This window comes from Mytilus edulis, chromosome 1 (genome assembly GCF_963676685.1).
Source record: "Mytilus edulis chromosome 1, xbMytEdul2.2, whole genome shotgun sequence".
Classification (NCBI taxonomy): domain Eukaryota; kingdom Metazoa; phylum Mollusca; class Bivalvia; order Mytilida; family Mytilidae; genus Mytilus; species Mytilus edulis.
The window spans coordinates 75,961,380-75,984,114 of NC_092344.1; the positions used below are offsets into that span (position 1 = coordinate 75,961,380).

Consider the following 22,735-nt stretch of genomic DNA (forward strand, 5'->3'; position numbering starts at 1 on the left):
ATTCCTGACATTTTCATGTGTAGAATTGAATTTATTCAATTTCTTTTTTTTTCTCCAGCTTTCAATGTATAGATCATACACTTTCCATAGATACTATTGACTATATTGCATTAAATACCTGTCATAAAATCTGAATTTACCCTTTTTGCGTCACAACACAGACGGAATCATCTGACTAATAAAACAGAAAGGAATGTTACCACTGGGTTGTACTTAGAAAACCCATCACCTTCATTCCAATTCTGTCTGCGTCAAGGACAACACGTGTCTAAGGAAAATTATGTAAGAAGACGTTCACGTTTTACATGGAATGGTGAATTGGTAAACTAATTTCTAAAAGTGTTTTGTTTGTATCCCTAATAATGTAGGAACACATTTTTTTAAATACAACTCAGAAAGAAACTATTTCCTAAAACAATAGCGTAGATATCGATTCCAAAAAGTGTGTTTTCAACTATTGTTGACGTATTTTTATTTAGTGACCATGCGATTCTTCCTTTTCTATCAGTGTGAAAATGTAATATAAACGACTTTTCCTTTAACATGTCTAAAAGTTAAATCACAAAAATACTGAACTTCTGGAAAAATTTAAAGCGGAAAGTCCGTAATCATATGGAAAAATCAAAATCTCAAACACATCAAACGAATGAATAACAACTGTCATATTCCTGACTTGGTACAGGCATTTTCTTTTATAGAAAATGGTTGATTGAAAGTAGTTTTATGGCTAGCTAAACCGCTCACTTGTATGACAGGCGCATCACATTCCATTATATTGACAACAATGCGTGAACAAAACACGTTTCTTAGACTGTTTTGCTGCCTCTGACAGGCACTTGGGTGTGATTCTCAAATAAACAAAAAGTTACTTTTTTATACCTAACATTTTTTTCTTGAAATGTCATGTACCAGCTGGTCAGTAATATGACAGATGTTATCAAAAAAATCGTTTTATGTATGTTGGCATTTGATTTTGTTAGCCCTCAGTGTTCCTGTTGTTCCTTTGTTTTACTCTTATAGATAATGTGTTTACCTCGGTTTTATTTTGTTACCCGGAATTGTTTTTTTCTCAATCCATTTATGAATTTTAAACAGCAGTGTACTACTGTTGCCTTTTTTTATATAAAATGTTGAAATATTCAAAACTCTATTTTGTTCTGCCCTTAAGTATAATTAGTAGTTATCAAAGGTACCAGGATTATAATTATTATTATATATAATTTATTATTAATTTAATACGCTAAACGCGCGTTTCTTCTACATAAGACTCATCAGTGAAGCTCAGATCCAAATAGTTATAAAGCCAAACAACTACATAGTTGGAGACCATTGAGGACCCAAAATTCCAAAAAGTTGTGCCTCAAAACGTGGATTGAACCAAAAAAGGACCAGCCATAAAGCCAAACATGAACCAGGAATCAGAGCTATAAATGAGGGATATATGATGGTTCTTAATCTATAATGATTCAGACATATTTATAATAACGAATCAAAATTATAAAATGCCAATATTCCTGCCCTAGTACCAAAGTTCTAGCTACTCAGCTGGTGAGACAAAAAGTCCTCAAGCAGAGGTATTAACCCAGTGATAGTAAGATTAACGGGACCAAAATAAAGACTAAATATGATTTACTATAGCTAGTAACTATAGTGTATCAGTCAGGTTAGTCTTAATCTAAAGGGAACTTTAAAAGGTGTTACAAATATATTTCCTGATCATTGTCTATAGTACCCATATTCAATTTGAAATATCTGAATACTTATGTCATGAACACCACATTGGGTTCAAAGGTTGTTGGTTTCACTTTTTATATTTAACTTCGTCTAGTTGTGAAGGGAATTGAAATATGAAATTACATTCAGTCAAATATGCCCCTGACGTTTGAATATTATTGCAAATGAGTACTTTTTTACTTGCATATCAATTATTTAATAACCCACTTTGAACAACGTCGTAGAGCCTGCCAAAAAGAACAGCAAAGTTTTGTTATTTTTCAGAACCTGCTTATTGTTTTGTTTAACTTTTGCTTTATTTGTAAACAAGCAATTAGATAAACAGTACCATTGTATGCATCAAATGAGCGTTTCGACACTAAATGTCTCTTCAGTAATGCTCGAGGCTAAAGTATTTGAAAATTCAAAATCTTATAGAAGCGTTCAAGATTTGATACATAGCAAATTGTATGGTAAGCTTCATGTAAGGTAACTGTTGAATAAAGAAAGCTACAGTTTAAGGTGAAATGCTTTTCTTTTGTAAAACATACTTATCTATAGTGGAATGGGAAACAAGTTATTGCAACTTATATTAATCTCTTTCCATTTTGCGGGTGTGAGTGCTGCCTTGTAGCGTCATTATACTGCTCTTTTTCGAAATCTGCAAGGATGTTTTTTTACATGCAAGAGAATTGGCTCTCTCTTAACACGGGTCAGCCATTTATCGTCCCCTTCTGACGGTCTATCGTCGTTTCTCAAGACCATGCTTGCAAATGGTGTCAGGGGAGAGCCATGAATTAAGTCCCTGACATTTTCTGCCCGGATCGAGCTGGGATCAAAACAGGAACCTTTGTGTTTGTAGTCCGATGCACTAACCACAATAACACGACTCTCTTTTAATAGTACAATAAGAAAAACATTTAAACAACACAGAACAGTGCAGAGAACATCAATAACCATTCAAAGTGATACCTGTAAAATATTTCAACAAATGTAGGACTTTTACCATAAATAAAACACAACTATTAAGTACAAAATTAACAATTTATTGCAGTCGGTGATAATTTTTAATAGTGAATGATTTTCTATAATACAGACTTTATTTTCTGTCGGGACAACATCAGTAAGAGAAATCAATGCTAACATAATAACTGCTAAATTAGATATGTTTTCATCACATTAATTCCGATTGAATCCTCAACTTAAAAGTTAATCACTTCACAGTCAAGTTAAATTACATTAACAACCTTTTGGATAATTTGTGCTTTTGTCTCGTCCATTTTGAGTGGAGATTGAGACTTCCTCCTGAGGCGTATGAATATTGGTTAATGTTGCAGAAATAGTGCCGACAGAAACTCATTACTTCGTATGGCAGGATGTTATCGATTGATGAAAGTGCAGATTTTATACTGATACTAACTTTATTTGCAAATGAAGCTTTGTGCCGATAAAACTGGTTTGAATCTAAACTTTTCTTCATAAAAAATGAAGGATTTGTGAGAAAATGACACTTTTAAAGTTCGTTATTATATTCATAGACTAAGATATTATCATATCATATTATGTTTAACTTTTTTATAATTTCTTTTCATATCATTTTTCTCTTATAGATTGGTTTTAATATTGTATTTGAGACAGTTAAAAAAATAAGAGGTTATACATAAAATTATACAAAAATCGTAAGAACCTGAAGGAAACTTTAATAGTAAATCAAATCAATCTTGGCCTAAAACTCACACGATGTTGAGGAATGAAAAATGAGTTTATTTACAATGCAAATAAAGATCCATATCAGTCACACGTACATGATTTTCAGTGTTAAATGATTTTAATTTAAATCTTTAAATATGTATCAAGTTTCGTCAAATGTAATTTATGAAAGATGCCTTCAATATCGCTCTCATTCATCTAACATACTATAACTTCGTGGTACAACTCCAGTAAATCGAAAATCTACAAAAATACATTAAAACGATAAACTGTTTGAACAAATTTTGATAAAAATCAATGAAAATTAGTTTCAAAATTTTTGTTTTCATTTTACTGCAAAACACATCAAATAGGCATCATGATGTTTACTTAAATTCTATAAGCTGTATTATATTTAAGAATAAAGTATAGTTCATGAAATTTAAGATGGAAGTTAAACTTAAGTCCAGAATGTTTACGAGATATTATAGTATTGCAATGTAACAAAGTTGTACGTTAGCGAACAAATTTCGTGTATCCGTATACACGTAATAAACTTGTATACATAGTACGACTTCGGATAGATGCTTTCAAAGTGGGTATTGGAAAACACTCACCATCACTGTTCACATATTTCAGTTACATGACATAGAAATATAACAAATATAACAAAACAAGTTACAATATATAAAAAAACAAGTTTCATAAAAAACATTGCGTAAATAAATAATTTCTATATGATTATCTACAAACAAGATTGAAACTATATAAACACAATTAGAAAAAAAACATTTGATGAACATCACGAATAAAACTTCCTATCATAAAAGCATTGAGATTCATTAAAACAAAATGTCCAGTTAACATTTTTATATAATTGATATGTTATTGGATTTTCATTCAGCCTAATTGGAAACTTTACTGTATTTGTATTACTCAGGATCGATGACGATGAATTGTTTGTAATAAGGACAAATTCCGCATTTTATATTAATAAGTTAAGGGTATCTGCTCTAAATGTTATGCTCCACTTGTATTTTTTTCTATTATTCAGATTCTAAATTTCTTTTACGATTAGATGTCTTTGATATACTTGATTGTTCTGATTGATCAGGAAACTGTAAAAATAGCCTTCCATTCCATGGAGTTTTAACTAGGGAAGGCTGATATAAGATCCAGGGAAATACGATGAACCTGCAGATAAAACAATACTTTACCTTTATATACAAACGAACTATTTACAACATTCTTATTTATAAGGTGGACATTTTTTTACTGACAGGACAAACTTTCTTATCTAAGGGACTTTCGACAATCAAATACAAGTACCACAATGTTCATATGTTAACGGGGATCATTCTTTCATTATACCATAGGAAACTGGCCTTTTTCATTTGAATAGTTTCTATCGATTATCTAAGGGGTCGATATACGTGTGGTAGTTTATAAAGTCTGAATCCAGTTATACGAGCGAATATGCATCAGAACTACGAAAAAAACATGTCATGGTAGTAGTAAAGATCTTAAATAAAGAGGTAGAACATAAGTGTATATACATGTTAAACTAGACTGTTATGATTTGCATTCATTTATATTCCTGTGGTATTTGTATGTGTTCTATACATTAACACATGTCGAACACATTTACGCAAATGGCAACTCCGAACAGTTTCAATGCCTTTCAAATCTTTTATAGAACCTCATCATTTGCATCCCGGAATACCATATCTTATTCTAATCTCATAGCCTATTTGAGGCGGACATTTGTTTTTGTTTTTGCATATTTTTCGATCATTTGCATGAGTTAATATCAACTATTCTTTCACAAGTCCGGCATTTAACATAACAACACCAATGAAATTTACACTGGCATCGTTCTACTAGTTTTCGTTTGAATGTATTGTACCCTCGACCACAACACATAAGTCTACACCCGTCCATTCCTTCGGACAGTCTGTTACACTCCCTGCCTACGGTCCCTAAAGAACCAGTTGTTGAATTGGCCACACAATAATCAGGTGACGTATTTACATATAATAAATCGTCTTGTGTTGGCTTATTAAAACGTCTCTTCCTTCGTATTAATCGTGTTCCTCTTTTATTGAATTTTACTTCCACTGCACCGTCATACCGGTCTTTTAATCTTTTTCCAACATCTTTGAATGGCGGTAATGCCTGCCAACAAGTTTTCAAACTACATGATCCGGATACACCATGACACTTGCATGCAACATTGGCATAATTATAAACTGCCTGAAAATACAAATAAAGCATGGATTTATTCTAATGATGATCTTGCGTTTTGCCTTTGCATATTATATAAAGGAGATACACTAACAGATAAGTGTTGAATAGATAGCATGCACCACGAGTGACAATGATATCCTCACAAGAACAAAGCTTTGTCCATTCTGCTTTGCATTAAACTATCGGTGTGTATTGCAATTATAAATGAATGTTGAAACAAAACCGTCCCCAATGTAAGTATACTGTACCGCCTTGAAGGATTTAAAAAGCTGAACCATATGGAGTGTTAAACATTTTTTTAATTGATGATATTGCCAAAGATAAACATGTTAACCATTTAAAAACCAGTTCTGATTAGTAAACAACCATCATGTTGTCTTTAATCCAAATGTTTTATATCATTCATAATAACGTAATAGCAACGAATACACGTGCTCTTCGTGACAATTTTATAACAATAAGTATGCATAAAATTAAAACAAATCAAATTTGCAGCTTGATTTATGTCATTAATTCCTAATATTAGCATTTATAAACTATTATAAAATTTGAAAGCTACTTATTTCAGATTTTTTTTTTTTTTTTTGTATGTTACACGTAGATATTATGCTCATCTTAGTATGCAGCACTTCTTTGCATTATGCAATCAAGAAAAAAAAACAAGTTGTATTTGTGAATGAAATATAAGGGTTACAAAACTAAAACCAAGGACACAAAAAATAAAAGGCAGGAAGCATTCGACTGTCTTCATATCCTTAATCAATAAGCTAGGGTATTATTCGTTGGTAATAATAAAGTATTCAACTTAAGTCATCTGAATTTACACAATAATATTTTACGATTTAAAAAGATTTTTTCCTACCTTTTTCTGTATAATTTAAATTACTGTGCATGATTCGTGCTCAAAGCGATTAATGTCATGATTGTTTCAAGATAGACTATAGTTTGATTGATTTAAACGACATTTTTGTGAATGATGTAAGTGGTGTATTTTTATGCACTCTTTCATTCTGTTTACCAAAAATGTTAATTCATAAGTATACATATAATTATCTCATCATTATGTGTAACCTGTCTTCAGGGCAATAATTTATTGCCAATTGAACTTTTTGGAACGCTGCAGATAATTTTTTTTATAGATATTTAAAACCGAAATGTATGATTTAAATTGTGTTAAATTATGACAAAATTGACGTCTTTTCTACAGGTGTTAGACTACGAAGTCGATAAATATTTCATTATCCTGGATAGAGAACCATTTTGATTTAACCCGTTCAGTCTGAGAATAACCAAATAGTCTGGTTAACAGCATTAGACAAGGTGCAAAAACGTAGACAAATATGTATATGTCTAAAAAATATATCTTGACTAGAACAATATACAACATTGTGAACGGCGAAGACAATGACAGCTGTCTATCGTTAGACTATATTAGTATGAAACATCACTGGTAAATTATTTTGTCTTTTTTATCTTAACACCATCTAAAAAGTCTGTTTAACATATTATTCCGTCATGTTCGGTCTTTGAATCAATTTTCAAAATGTTCCACTGCGGCAAATTCAGTACTGTTTAAGCATTTTTCTTGCAGTAAAGTCAGAACAGTACCGTATATTTCTATACATTTCAGTAAAATGTTGATGAATATAGTTAATAACAACTAATGAACAGTCTCAATATACTAGACTGGACAGGTCTTAGTTGACTGCAAGCGAAGTGTCTTAACAGTACTTAATTTACCGCAGGAATGACATTGACGTTACACTTTATTGTTCAGTCTTTATGGGCTGTTTATATCAAAATGACTCTTTCAGATAAAAATTAGTTTACTAGTGCATAATTCTTACAGAACTGCTGCATCGTACGGAAGATTAAATTTGATTACTTTAATCATTATGCATTCTTATACTATTATTCAATTGCTGTTTTAATCTTCAGTCAGCCATCTCTACTTCTTGTGATAAAGTGATTGAAATATAGCCAGTCACCGTTTTAACATTGTAACAACATGTGTTGGCTGTTTGAATCTTTGCATAAGTTTCAAAAACAAACAATATCGTTATATCAAAACAAGTTTTAAAATAAAATAGCTCTTTGGTTTTTCAGAAACAAACTTGTACAAGGCTTTACGGTTTTCTTTTTGTGTTAAGTAGTGACATGTCCATGATGTGTCATTTTGGCAGAATAAAATAATCAAACAAAATTATATCAAACAATTTTACAATTTGTGTCTGTGTAGCATTTACTCAAACTATCTGAATGGTGGTTAATTATATACCATTATGGTTACCATCATTCTTTTTTATTCAAATGATTTCTCATTTTTATGAATCTCCATTAAACAAACAATCTAGTTCAATATGCCTTTGTACATGAACATCTTTAAATACATTTTGTTTAATTTCATAGAATGCAAAACAATTATATGTTAAAAGAACAAAACCACAACAACGATCGCAAAGTTATCGATAAAAAAAAGTAAAATCACTAAAATACTGAACTTAGAGGAAAATCGATTCGGAAAGTCCATAATCACATGGCAAAATCAAATAACAAAACGTATCAAAAACGAATGGACAAGAACTGTCATATTCCTGACTTGGTACAGGCATTTTCAAATGTAGAAAGTGGTGGATTAAACCTGGTTCTATAGCGATAACCCTCTCACTTTAATGACGATTGAACATAAAGCATGAAGACAGTGTTAATCAAACATAGTTTTTTAATTAGTGACCAAAAGGTAAAAGCTTCTCCCTTCCATATCACGCATTCGTAGTTGTTGTATTATAAGAAATGTATGCAAAAATATGGAAATAACGCTTCATAAATTTGGTGTGTCCAGACCGCTTTTTGGAATCACCTTAACCAAAAGCAAACATATCCATGCCATGAATGAGAAAACCTGACAAGCTATATAACAATTCAGGACCTATATAGTAGCAACAATCATCGAGGAATTTGAAAAAAATTATGGAAGTCTGTTGAGGATTAATTGAAAAATATTTCGTGTATTAAATAGCTAAAGAATACAACGTCACATATTTATGAGTTTACAAGTTAAGAAATGTTAAGGAATATTTCAAAATGAGTTAATGACTATTACGGAAGATTGAAATGCAGATAAATACAAAAGGTTTTTGTATCAACAAAAACACGAAGTTATGAAAATATAGGAAAAAGGTATTCCTATGATTTAGGCACCGATAACACATGTGGGAATATTTCCTGTCGTTTGATGTTTAATCAAAGCCTTGATGTTCACATTTTAAACATTTCTTCTTAGTATACTGCCAAATAAGATTTTCGATAGCCAGTCTATAATTGAAAAAGTCGTAAATTTCAGACTTTATGAGTTTCAAAATGGTGCAAGTATAAAGTGAATTCTCTCAACTTTGACAAAAAAAAAAACAATAAATCAAGCCTCTCCTCATAACATAAATTAATGAATTTCCCATCATAGTACTCACTGGTGCATAATAAGTTTAATTCTTATTTTACAGTTGTACCAACATAAGGTCAAAATATATCGGTGTTTGAAGAATAAGCTTGACTTTACAAATTTTTGGGGTGTATTTGTCTGTATTTTGTAATAAAACTAAATTTAAAAGTGATACTATAATAATACTTAATTCAAAAGTGATACTATCTTTAACCTTCGACAAATGTTCTTGTATTTGTTTGATTCTACAATAGTTGGAATTCATATTATAACAAAATAGGCCAATTTTACAGCCGGTTTATTACAATCTATGAAACAATTTTCAAGTGGAGCATATTCAAAGTAAAAATTTCCTTTCTGTGATCAAAGTTATGATTACAAATTTTTAATATCTGTAAAAAGATAATTGTACGTGAGCACATCGGGGAAACTATTGAAGTTACAATCTATTCTGAGCTAACATCCAAATATTTCAATATGGAAAAGTAATAATTCCGTTCGGGCGTGTAGATTCACGATATGTTTGCTTATTAATTAAGTCCGTTGGGTTTTCCTAAATCATTTTACAACGAATTGGTAAATTAGATAAGCAGATTATTTTAGTGCAAAATTTTGTAAAGTAATTCCTGCCTTGTCAAAAATCCATATATCTTCATAAAATTAAAATAGTTTCTAACATTTAATTAAATGCAATAACAATCAGTTCTATTAAAATTCCTGATGTGGTCCCCAAGGGAATCATCTGCACAATTACAGTCAGTGCTTTAGCACTGTTACATACACTTTTACTAAATACTAAGTCGATGAAATGTTTTTTTACAGAAACTATTCCCTCGTTCCTGGTTCTCCGTTTGTGATAGCATTTCTGTCTCATATTTCAAGCAATGCGATGGAAATGTTACACACTATGTTTTTAAACGATTCATATTTTATAAATTGACCCAGTTATTCAAGAGGACGGCGAGGCAGTGCAATATTATTAACAATGGGAAAAGTTCAATTTAAAAGTAACAAATTGTAATTCAAATTTACGTCCTTAATAAAGGCAACAGTAGTATACCGCTGTTCGAAATTCATAAATCTAAAATGAGTTTCAGTTCTTTAACTTTAGTTTGCATCTACAAAATAATAATGTTACGACATTTAACAAATAATTCATCGAAACCATAGACACATGGTATGGGCGGTGATATTCGAGTTATATCCTTAGTGTTAGCGTAAAAAGCCATTGAACAAGTCTGATATTAAGCGTCATATGTAATAACAGTTTGGTTATATCTTTTGTTTAAACCTAAAACTATACGAAATTCATCAACATTAAATGTAAATACTTTAACCATAAGACATGAATGAACGTGAAAATTGTGTAATGAATGACACAACGCTTGCATGGCGGCGGTGGAAAAACCATGAACGATAGAAACAACTAAGGCATTGAAAATGAATGGATAATGTGTTCATTGGACGCAGATGATGCCCTGATTGCATATAACGTTATAAAGGTATGTAGTTCTACCAGTAATAGTGAAGCCACTCAGATTTGAACTTGATCCGTGTTATATGGTATTAAGCATTGTGTATAACTTTCATAACATATACTAGTAGTTGAGGCTAACTTAATTAAGGGAACGGACACTATTTTTTGATTTTTGGACATTTGTACGAACAGACAATGGTTACACTTTATGCGGCGAGGAGCATAAAAATAATGCAAAACAGCATGAACCAGTAATAAACTCTAATATGGAAAAGTAATAATTCCGTTCGAGCGGGTAGATTCACGATATGTTTGCTTATTAATTAAGTCCGTTGGGTTTTCCTAATGAACCAGTAATAAACTTTAGGTGAACTATGGTATTTTGTTTGCAAGGGTCAGCGGACCCTGATCCTTCAATTGCACCCATCAGTGTTGACATGAAAAATAAAACATCGGTGACTCAAGTCGCCTTCAGTGATGCCATAAACGAGGAAATTTTTAAATGTGTTAATGGCTTATTCGACTTTTAATTTGTATAGGAATGTGAAAGACCTCTTCATAATTGATATAAATCACTAGAAATGACACTTCATTAGTACATGTATAAGAAATTGAAAAATAAATTATATGTTATCTATATCAAATTATTTCAGTTTCTTATAATCAATTTCAATTCTATAAAAATTGTGTTTGAAATTCCTGAACCTAAAAATAAATAGTTTGCCTTTATAAAATATAAATATGTACTTGTTCACTTTCCATGCATGTTAGTTATGACACTAAGACGGTTGTGGAATTAAGAAAAAACCACCCAATCGTTTAATAAATGTATATAACTTGAATAAGATCCATTCAAATGCTTTTAAAACTACTTTATAAAGAAGCTTTTTTCGCACAGTCTCACCATATCCATGAGAAGAGGAATGTTATTTCTTTCTTTTTTTTCCAAAATGTGTATCTCATTTTAAATGTTGAGGCAATCGTCGGTTAAACATAAAACATCTAATTTATTTTTTTATTGAATAATAAACCAAGCAACTTTAAAATGCAATTTTGAAAAATGTAAAGATAGTTCAATTTATTAATTAAACTTTTTTTACATTTTTTGTATTTGTATAATTTTTTATTCAAACTTTTGACGTAACCCTGTTTTATATTTAAATCAAAATAAGTACTCAAATGATCGCGATTTTTACCAATCTTATCGAGTATGTTTCATTTTTTTTAATTGTGGTGCTTCAAATGTAGGAGTGCAATTCAGGTTTAAAACCATTTTTCGAATAAAAATGAAATATTATCGTTTAAATCTACATGTTTTTCTTAAAAAGCACATTTATATGAACACCTATTCCATATCGAATAAATGGCTGATCGGCAAAATAAATCTTCAAATTAATTGTCAAATTTGAATCCTACGTTTTCCACATCTAGTAAGTACTTATTGGCCCTTCGGTGGTATCTTGAACTATTAATTATCAGAAAATCTTTGATCCTCATAAATTACATATTGAAAAAGAAATTATATCTTTAAAAATATGGAAATTGCATTAAAAATAAACCGCACCGATGATGATCTAAGAGGTGGCTACAGTTGTTTGATCAAGTACGAAAAAGGTAGAAATATCAAAAATTCTTATGAGACATGTAAAAGTAATTACCACCATTACCAGAAAGTATAGTGTCATCTTATCGTTAAACCATTTGAACTATAAAATCAACAAAATCCGACATCAGTCAATTATCTAAGGATGTTTCTAAATTGGTGGCGAGCTATGATAATTCCATGACAAAGTACGTATTGCATCATTGAAAGTTCTATTTCCGACCTATCATAGAAGACAGTAATTAGATTTATAACAAAGTTAATTAATGGCAAAAACAGTCAAGAACTGTGATTATTTGTTAGTTGCACATCTAAGTGTTTAAAGCTGCCAAAAATACAGTTTTGTAAGTAAGTTCGAAATGGAAATCAATTATAGTGTAGTTATTCGCACAAAAAAAGTTTTGCTGAAAAAATAGTTGCAATTGAGGTGAAAATTCTTGTTTCTTGCGTGTTCTTCGGTTTCAAATTTAACAATTTGACTACTTTTTCGTATAAGTCATCCGTTCCAAAAGAGAAAAAAACGAACATTTGAAATCAACCACCGAGATTTATTATAACATGTTTTTGTCCATCGGTTTGAAGTCGCTTATATACATATATGTTCGAGCTTTTACACGTTCGTGAAACCTATTTAAACTACATCTTCGATAAAAAGATACTTTAACACTGAAAAAAAACATTGAAAAAATTACAAGTGGAAGTTTATTGGCTACAAGTTTATCACAACAATAGTTTGTGGTAGAGTAATATACAACCCAGAAGATATACATTTGATTCTCAAAGCAAACTGATAATTAAGAAATAAAAGAAAACACTTTACATTGAAAACATAAAGTTACTGATGAAATATTTTAACAGTATTATAGTTTAACAAGTTCTTTCAAAATCTGAAAAATATTTTGCATGGGGTACAGTAGAAAAAACTTGCAATGGTGTTTTTTTCAAATATTTAAAAAAAAAACTTTCTCAAGTTGTAGATATTAAAACCTATAATAAGATTTTTCAATATTTGTTACAAATACTTGTATTTAGTATCTTTATACTAATCGTATCGATGCAAAAAAATGATTCAAGCTTTTTTGCCCTATATTTTCTAGTTTTTCATGTTGTTTTTGCGGTATATACTTTCATTTTCTCCATGCATGCATTGAATCCCTTTTATCTATGCAGTATTTTTTCAATATACTAATATTTTTTGGCAATATTTAACGGTTTCCTTTTTAATAAAAGATGACTAAAAATGTTCGGGAGACTTTGACATATTAGTACATAAAAAGGTGAATGAATTAAATACAAACTCACAAATGAAATTTATGTTTAATCATGAAACCAGCTGAGAGTTAAAGATTAATTCTCAATAAAAGATGTCATATTTATACAGTATGTTTGCTTCATTGACTTTCCCTAGTAAAGGTTGCACAGATAGGCATGAACTCGCCTGTGGATAAAGTAAATAAATTTGTCAAGGAACGATGTAGGTAAAGCTGCACTATTATTGTAAATATCTTTCCGAAAAATGAGGAATTGAACAGTACGATAAGACATTTAAAAGAGTTATGAGAGCGGTAAGTCATGTTGAAAACGTACGACAGTAAACTTTTATTAGTAATGATATCGGTACGTCATGGTAAGCGAACAGTTGCGAGGTCAAAACCTAACGGAACGCCAGCATTGGCAAGATGGGATTGTCATTAAAACACGTATGACAGTCAACTTTTTTAGCATGGCAATACAATCCTCGTTGAAAGTGCACACACCATAGGAAAAAGTAAAATCACAAAAAACTGAACTCAGAGGAAAATTAAAAACAAAATCCCTAATTAAATGGCAAAATCAAAAGCTCAGATACATCAAACGAATGAATAACAACTGACATTTTTCGACTTGGTACAGTCATTTTCTGCATTTTAAACTTGGTTTTATAGCTAGCTAAACCTCTCACTTGTATGACAGTCGCATCAAATTCTATGGTATTGACAACGATGTGTGAACAAAACAAACAGACATAGTAGGTAAAAATGTCAAAAATAGGGGTACAGCAGTCAACATGTGAAAAGTCCCAAATCAAATGGCAAAATTAAAAGCTCAAAAACATCAACCGAATGGATAACAACTGTCAAATTCCTGACTTGGCACTTGAAATATAAAGGTCGGCATGGAAAATCTACTACAGAAAGTATTGTGATATATCTAGAAAGCATACAATAGACAGTATAAACCTTTAAGTGTAATATGATCGACATACATTCATGCACAGTATGTCTCAGACTATTTTCTGTTATGTAATCTATCAGATGTTGATTGGAAAATAGTTTCAATTAAAAAAAGTTTTATTTAATAACTTTATAAAGTTTAACTGGTTCTAAAATAATAAAACCGTTCTTCTCGCTGTGTTACTAGAGCAATATCACAGCTAAAATGCTATCAAATTCTTCTTGTGATATGTCGATATTTTCAGCTTGATTCAAAAATATATCGTTTTATTGTGAAACACTTCTTATTCTTATCTCGATTCCTTTTTTCAATTTTTTGCTAATAAATACCGAGTGCAGACAGTAAAAATTAATGGAAGTAAAAAAATGTTGAAGATCTTTTGACAACTACAGAAATATCTGTTTTTCTTCAACTATAGTGCACAAATGTTTCAATCAAAGTGTTGTAAATAATTTTAAAATAACCTGCGAGTTCACATTGATTGGTACGCTTTTTCCATTTAGTGAGTTGCTCTGAGCTTGTAAGCTTTAAATTGGCCCTTTGTTTTCTCATTTGAATACTTTTTAAAAAATCCTCCCTTCCCCCATTCTAAAAATATAACAAATTGTCGCCCCATAATCAACATCATTTATAACACAACACCACAGTGAATTCCTTCGACAGAAATTCAAATTAAAAAAATACTTTTAAATTTCACTGACAAACCGTTATTGATAATTTAGAATGTTATACAATGCATTTATAGTGTATTTAAGAGTTTAAAACCGACAATTACACAATTAAAACATATAATTATCAACCTGGTTAAACTAACCTTGCAGAATGTCATTTTCTTCGTAGATAATATTTTAATTGTTATAAAGATCTGCAAATTTGCGTGTGGTATAATAACTAAGTACTTTTGACAAGTCATAAATAATGCAGAGTTGATAACTGAACAATACTAAGATTAAAGAAATGAATACTATTGATTTCGGTCTCGTATAGTGTGTCAGTTATCTCACAATTAAAACAGACCAATGCATAACGGTTATTCATTTTAAAGCAATGGACAAGAGATAACCAAAAGGAGAAAGATTTTGGGGAGGAGGTGATGTTGATCCGTTTTTTTCCAAAGAATTTTTCAAACTTTCGACGAATGATCATACTCATAAATTTCACTTATATTTTGCAATACTTTAGATCTTTTAGCATTAATCATTATATTTTAGACATTTTTACCTATAGCGTCTGTTTGTTTTGTTCATACATAGTTGTTAATATAATGGGATTTTATGCGACTGTCATACTAGTGAGAGGTTTAGCTAGCTTCAAAACCAGGTTTAATCCACCATTTTCTACATAAGGCTTTAAAATGCCTGTACCAAGTCAGGAATATGACATTTGTTATCAATATGTTTGATGTGTTTGAGCTTTTGATTTTGCCTTTTGATTACGGACTTTCCGTTTTGAATTTTCCACGGTGTTCGGTATTTTTGTTATTCTACTTTTTATAGAGCTGTCCAACATCAAAACTTGTCTTTTTGACAGTGGTCAGTCAGTCTTTCTCCTTCACATCGTCATATTTTGCTTAAACTTTTATAGTTACTGATTCCTTTTACTTCTACATATTGTTGACATACATTTTCTCTTGGAAAATATGTTGAATATTAAATAAAATATAAGCATATTCATTATATAATTAAAACTTACATTTTCAGAACCAATACCGTATAGTAAGCTACATGTTCAAAAGACCCCTAAATAACATGCCACAAAAATATTTCCTTTCTAAATTTTATATGTTAAAATACATAAAACTATTAATGTAGTACTAAGCGGGATATTAGCATTTTTATGACAGATAAAAAATGTTCAAGGTGAAATATCTAATGATAAGTTCCAAATAAAAACAGGTTATCATAAAACAGTTTTAAACCGTACTTATTTGTAATATAAGATAGGTTTAGTGCTCCATAAAATCTATTAAATGTTTTACAAACAAATATATAAATACTTCAAAGAATCAAGTTTAGAGAAATATTTTCAGATTTTAATCTCTAAATTACTGTATCACATTATCAATTTTATCCCTTAGAGTTAAAGTTTGCAATAAAACCAAGAGATTGCATTACATTGGTTTTTTTTTTCACTAAGTTTACAATTATTTACTATTTTGTAAGTAAGAATAACACTTTCCTAACACCTATATTATACCTCCAGCTTATTCAAGATTACATATCTCTATTACATACAAGTGTCTTGTAGGGCTTTTCACCGTTTTAATTTGGCTAAGTCTTAAGTTACCTGAAATACTGAGTAGCATAACAGATGTCTGTCAGTTGTTATCAAAGAGATACAAATCAAACCTGTTCAAATGATTTTATAGTAATGAAAAATATATTATAGGATATTAAAACAATTTTTTGCTGATATTTGACTTACAGCCTCCAATTGCAAAAAAAAGCGGTAGTCATTTATAAAACCTATCAAAAAATGAATTTGAGTTTTGCTATCATTTTCTGTCTCGTAAATAACATGGAGACGTTTAAATGTGAACATTAAACAATTATTCGATTCCCCGTAATAACGATACATATACCTAAATAATATCTAGTACCAAGGAGGGTGAAAAATTAACACGATATTTAATATGACTTTAGTATATTTAGTAAAGCTACCAACGTGCACCTTACACGACGAATGTAACATGTGGAGCAGGAACTGCTCACCTTTTAATCACCTAAGATTTACCCATCACCGTTTAAGTTAGATCCGTGTTGCTGCAGTCTTTAATTGTCAATATTGTATGTTGTTGTATGTGATTTTTTGTGTATTTTGACATGGCATTATCAGTTTGTTTTCGATTTGTAAGCGAGATTCTCCCACTGTATCTTTCAAACAGAGACTCGTATCCATCAGAGTCGAAATAAAGCAATTTAAGCACCTGTAGAAAACCGTGAGTCTTTCACCTAACTATGAGCAAACCCACTACCGTGGAGACATGGCAAATTGTGAAACAATTCAAACGAAAAAAAGGCAACGTCCAGATACAGCAATAAACAAAACAAACTTCTGACAGACAACAGCCAACGCCAACCACGGAATTACAAACCACAGACCTGGGACAAGCATATACAGAATGTTGCAAGGTAAATCATGTTGGTAATCGAATAGTCCTTTCCCTAACCTATGACAGTGGAGAAACTAAATGTAAAAACACAACATACATGTAAGAGGAAACTATAAAAGGATCAGTTGGAAATAGATAGACTCATTAGATCAGCAGGGAAACAAAAACAAAAAACTAAAATAAAGACAAAAGAATGTACTATCATCAAAAGAATGAACAGAGTACTTTTTTTATTGTTGCATCGAATATAATAGGCATAATATGAAACTATTGCGTCTGTTAGTTTTATGTCAAACTCAAATATTCCATATGCGACCAATTACAGAATTCCGATTCAACTTTGACAACTGAAACATACAGAAAGAAAGCAAAGACATTCGTAACTTTGAAATGGTTATCATAAAACAATAAAAAGTTTGGCAGATAAATTGCACTCAGTTTTCGTATTAAATATTACCAAAAGACAACAATTTTGCCAAATATATAAGATACAAAACAATAAATTCACATATTCATTTTTTGTTCACATTTTTTTACTCTCGAAACTTATGGAGCAAAATTGCTTGTATTCGCGGTGTGCATGCGTTATCGGAAGCGGTATTTTTTTTCAAAACACAGGTGACTGGTAGAAAAATAAACGTTACACTTCAGAACATCTTCAAAAATACAGCAATAACTTAATTTTAACTGAATATTAAGATCAATAATGCTGAATCAAAGCATTGTCTGACCCCCATACTTTGCTAGTAATTAATTTATATTACACTGACAAAACGGATTTTAAATTTTCATACAAAGGATTAATTGATCAGTCGAGCTATCCGGCGGTTATCATATGTTTTAAGACCAATTTTGCTACGTAAAACCTAAGAAATTTAACGATAACTTCGTGATCAAGTTTGTTTTTTTAAACAGATTTCCACAGTTTTAATCATTTTCAATATTGCCCTTAATGACAGTTTTTCTGATTTATCAAAAATATTTCCGACCTCAATGACACTCCTGCTTAAATTTGACAGAATGCAAATTAATCAATAGTGTATACACGAACTCAAATTTTAAAAGTTAAGATTCAAATATCTGAATACCAAAACCTAACAAAAAAATTTCAAAAGAGGTTAAATGAAATCAAACATACTAAATTATATCATTCCTGGGTTAACTTCCCACAGAACTATCACATCTTAATAACGCATGAAACAAAAGCGCATTCAACGGACGACAAAAAAGATAGCAACAATGCAAAGAAAATTGTCTAAAAATTCAAGTTTTAGGTCGATGATTTGGAAGACATGAATTGAATAAAAACACAGAGAAATAAATACTAAGTGGGCATTTTATAGTTTTAAAAACTGAAAATATATATTTTACAAAAACAATGGTAAACGTTTTGTTGACTATATACACGGAAATGAGTCATGCAATATTAAGATAAAACACAGAATAAAGAAGCATGTATGTAGAACATCATAGTGAAAATACATGTTAAGGAACAACTGGAGATGAAAAAAAAAGCTTAGCCTTAAAGATAACTTAAAAAAAAAGAACCACTGACCAGAACAACATAGAAAGAAATGGTAATGAGTACATGTAGGACAATATGTTTTTCTACATAATTAACATGTTTATAACAGCTTGTTGTCTAGTCGGGAATGTGTTATTTCTAAGAAGCAAAATGACATATTTCCAGAATGCATGCACAAGTGTTATGTCAATAAAATAATTGTAATTTTTCATCCCTCCTAATGATGTTCCAATGATATCAGACTGATATTTAAAGTAAAAGTTCGATATCTTGACGGTAGTAAACCTTAAACTGCAAATTGTGACTGTTCTGTGCCAACTCTTATTTCAACTTAACTGGAATGTACAATGTAAGCACGTGAAGTTTCCGCTTTTCTTGTACAGACGTAGTTTAACTAAAATCTCTTTGAACAATTTATAACAAAAGTTTTAACTCAACAATACCGTTTTAGAAGTATGATCTAAATGCAAGTGCTAATAGACATGTAGATGGAGAATGTATGGGGAATGTATATTACGTTACCCATGATTTCAGCTGAAGTGTTATTTTGATTACATGAGAATCTGCCTGTCAGTAATGATTAAAAGATAACGAAGTTTCTTACAGTGAATGTGCTATTACACCGTCAAATATCTATAACTGTTTTGTTTAACAAAATATCAAACTTTTGCTTTCGTCACTCAAATAGTGAAGATATTTACAAGATAGCATATAAATCGAAGACTGGTGTATAAACTAGTCATGCGACGTTTTCTTATGTTTTTCTTCAGAATTTGTGTATTTTCGAAGAAAAAAATTATTGTTTTTTTTTTTGTCTTTTTTGCATTGAAAAAACTAGCCTTAAAGATTTGCTATTGTTTAGTTGCTACATCAGTGCCATGAGACAAAATTTATAGTTCCTTTTTGTAAAGGTTAATCCTATTAAAAAGAACCAGATTTTGAGGAAACTCCCCTTTACATTTTAATGAAAGTCGCCTATTCCGTGATCAATTCAATTCCATAGAATAACCATGTTAAAGCAGTTTCAAAATCATAGTGATCATTGCAGATAAAAGCTGTTATCATGAAATAGAAATCAGATTCTTGAAGGTCTCGAAGTTCAAATCTGTAAATAAGAAATGTCACAGGCGAAGCAAACAATATACAGTATTAAGCCGTTTATGTGGAGTTATACATACGCATTTTTTTTAGATTAAGAACTGACAGCATGGGTATATAATATACCATCGTTGAGGACATTCACATAAAATTGAGAATGGAAATGGGGAATGTGTCAAAGAGACAACAACCCTATCAAAGAGTGGAAACAGCCGATGCTTGTTGAAACAACTTGATTTGTTTTATTATCTACTCATTTCTAATAAGCTTAGAGAGAATGAAAACACAAACTCATGATTAGCTTTGTTGGATGGAGAAGGTCTTCTCTATAGATATGTTGTCTTAAAATATTCTAGAATTCCGATAAGGCAAATTTTGAAAAATGAAACTATAATGACTTTAATTAGTTCTCTGCTTTTGTATTGGTATAAATGTTGTTATCATTAAGCACGGATATTATTGTTGTTATCATTAAGCACTGACAACAAATTCAAACAAAAAACATCATTTCCAATATAATTTCCCATTTCAGTCCAAGTCTCTGTGGAAACTTTACATTGCATTGTAACTAATTGTACGCCAAATAAACTCTCAAGTATATGTTATATCTATGATCATGATTTTAATTAAACTGACGTTTTCACACATTTAACATATCCTTCCCCACAAAATATTCCTTTGAGCTTGATGTAGAACAACATTTTTAGCGAGTTGCTACTGTTATTCATGTAATCTAAACGATGCCTTGCTTTTAACTATAACACAAAACATGTTTCTTGGAATAATGATGGTCATAACCTCTTCGTATTATTACTTTATACTCAAAAATATGACAATCAAAGATATTGCTGAACATGCCAGAATTTCTTTCTAGATACCCTTATCAAAAGACAAAAGTTTTTGATGACGCCTAGTTCCATATTTTCGTTTTAAGAAATAAAGCATTTTTCACTTTTAAGCATTCTTATTTTTAGTACATAAAATCTTTGAACCACTTTTAAATGTAAGTTCAGAAGGCCCGCAGAAATTATTTGCATAATTTAGAACCAGAAAACCTTTTTTTCTTGTTTTTGCGAGGTTTTCGCACAATTTTCTTGGATACATGTATATTGAGAATACATGTTGACCTATTTCGGTTCTGTTTTGTTGTGTTGCTGTAACATTCGGGTGTACCCTTCATTTCAATTTATCAATATTGCTTTTAAATCATAATAAACATGTTTTCCACTTTCAAATGATTTCTTCACATCCCTATTCGAACGACATTTTTTACCTTATAATTTACGGTAATTACGGTAACACCTGCAAAAATTTGCATCATAAATGCTATGTAATTTAATAATTACCGTTATAAAATCTTACAGATTGATATAATTATATGTAATCACCGTTTACGCTTTGAAGATAGAAAATGCGGTTCATGATAGTTTATTGGAAACTAAAAGCTTTGCAATGGACATGCTTTGCTTATAATGATTAAATGGATACATTTCAGTGTCATAAACGACATTCTTTGAAGAACATTATATTGTCATAAATATTATTACTTGTATATATTTAGTCTATCATGTAAAACCAATAATACAGGTGTTCCAAGGTTAAGAGAGAAAATATAATTTTTATTTCTTGCAAATTGCAGAATTTATTAGGCGATGGCTTTTGATATAGGGAGTGTTTATTACTTTGGATTTTTTCAAACATAACTGATTTGTTTATTTTTTTTCTGACAAAGCAGGCTGGAGATAAAGTTAAATTGCTCAAAATGTTATGTTCTTCGTTGCTTACACTTAAATTTCAGCAATCTTCCCATCACTGACGTTCTATTTCAAAGGTAACAAGTAGGTAAAATGTAGTTTTCAAACATTATCATTTGAATCGGAAATAAAAGACCGATTTAAGTTGAAATTCATCATAATTAAAAGTGATGTTTACTTCTTATAATCTAATAATGTAGAAATAAATAGACTTTGTTCATGCAAATGCAATGCCCACACAACCAGCACTCTTCGTTTATTTCTCACTTGTGCAGCTAAAATTACTCCCTTTTCAAATGTTGAAAAATTATTTTCAAAGAAGATGTGGAATCTCTTTATAAATCAGTAAGTACTGTGGTGTTGAATTTTACAAACGAATTTGTTAATGCCAACATTTTTAACAGATTTTAAATCCAGTGTAAAAAACCAGACTGAGTAGCTTTTGAGCAGATTCTGAAAATTTGAATATTTTATTGGTGTCAAAACTTTCTTTAAAAAATGGCTGGTTTCTTCCTGCAAAACCCATATCACGCCATTAACTTTCATGCAGTCCTTCCTATATATCATGCTGAGCCTACAATGCTGCAGAACATTCTAAACAGGTCTTTTGTTTTCTCTTTAAAAGTTATTTACCAGATTTAGACTCAGGCCGATTTCGAGCTAGACTTATTATACTAGGAGACTTGTTAAGATCATATATTGACCTATAGATGTGCTTTGGTGTTTGTTTCGTTTGGTTTCTGTCAAATTGGCGTGTAAATGCATCATAATATGTTCATATAGAATTTGATAACTGAAACAAATTTGGATACGCAATCTTTTTCAAAAACAAGTTGTACGAAAATTATGATATAAAATGAATAG

The 22,735-nt window shown here is 30.5% G+C and overlaps 1 protein-coding gene across 3 annotated transcripts in view; it reads right to left on the bottom strand.

Annotated features, from left to right (window-relative positions):
• Positions 1–2,738: 2,738 nt before the first annotated feature.
• LOC139490179 (protein Wnt-5a-like) overlaps positions 2,739–22,735 on the bottom strand; it is a 53,579-nt gene continuing 33,582 nt past the window's right edge. For all 3 annotated transcript variants that reach the window (XM_071277036.1, XM_071277043.1, XM_071277031.1), the window contains exon 5: positions 2,739–5,655. In XM_071277036.1, coding sequence (XP_071133137.1) covers positions 5,194–5,655 — 462 coding nt within the window. In that variant the 3' untranslated portion in view covers positions 2,739–5,193. The remainder of the gene's footprint in view (positions 5,656–22,735) is intronic.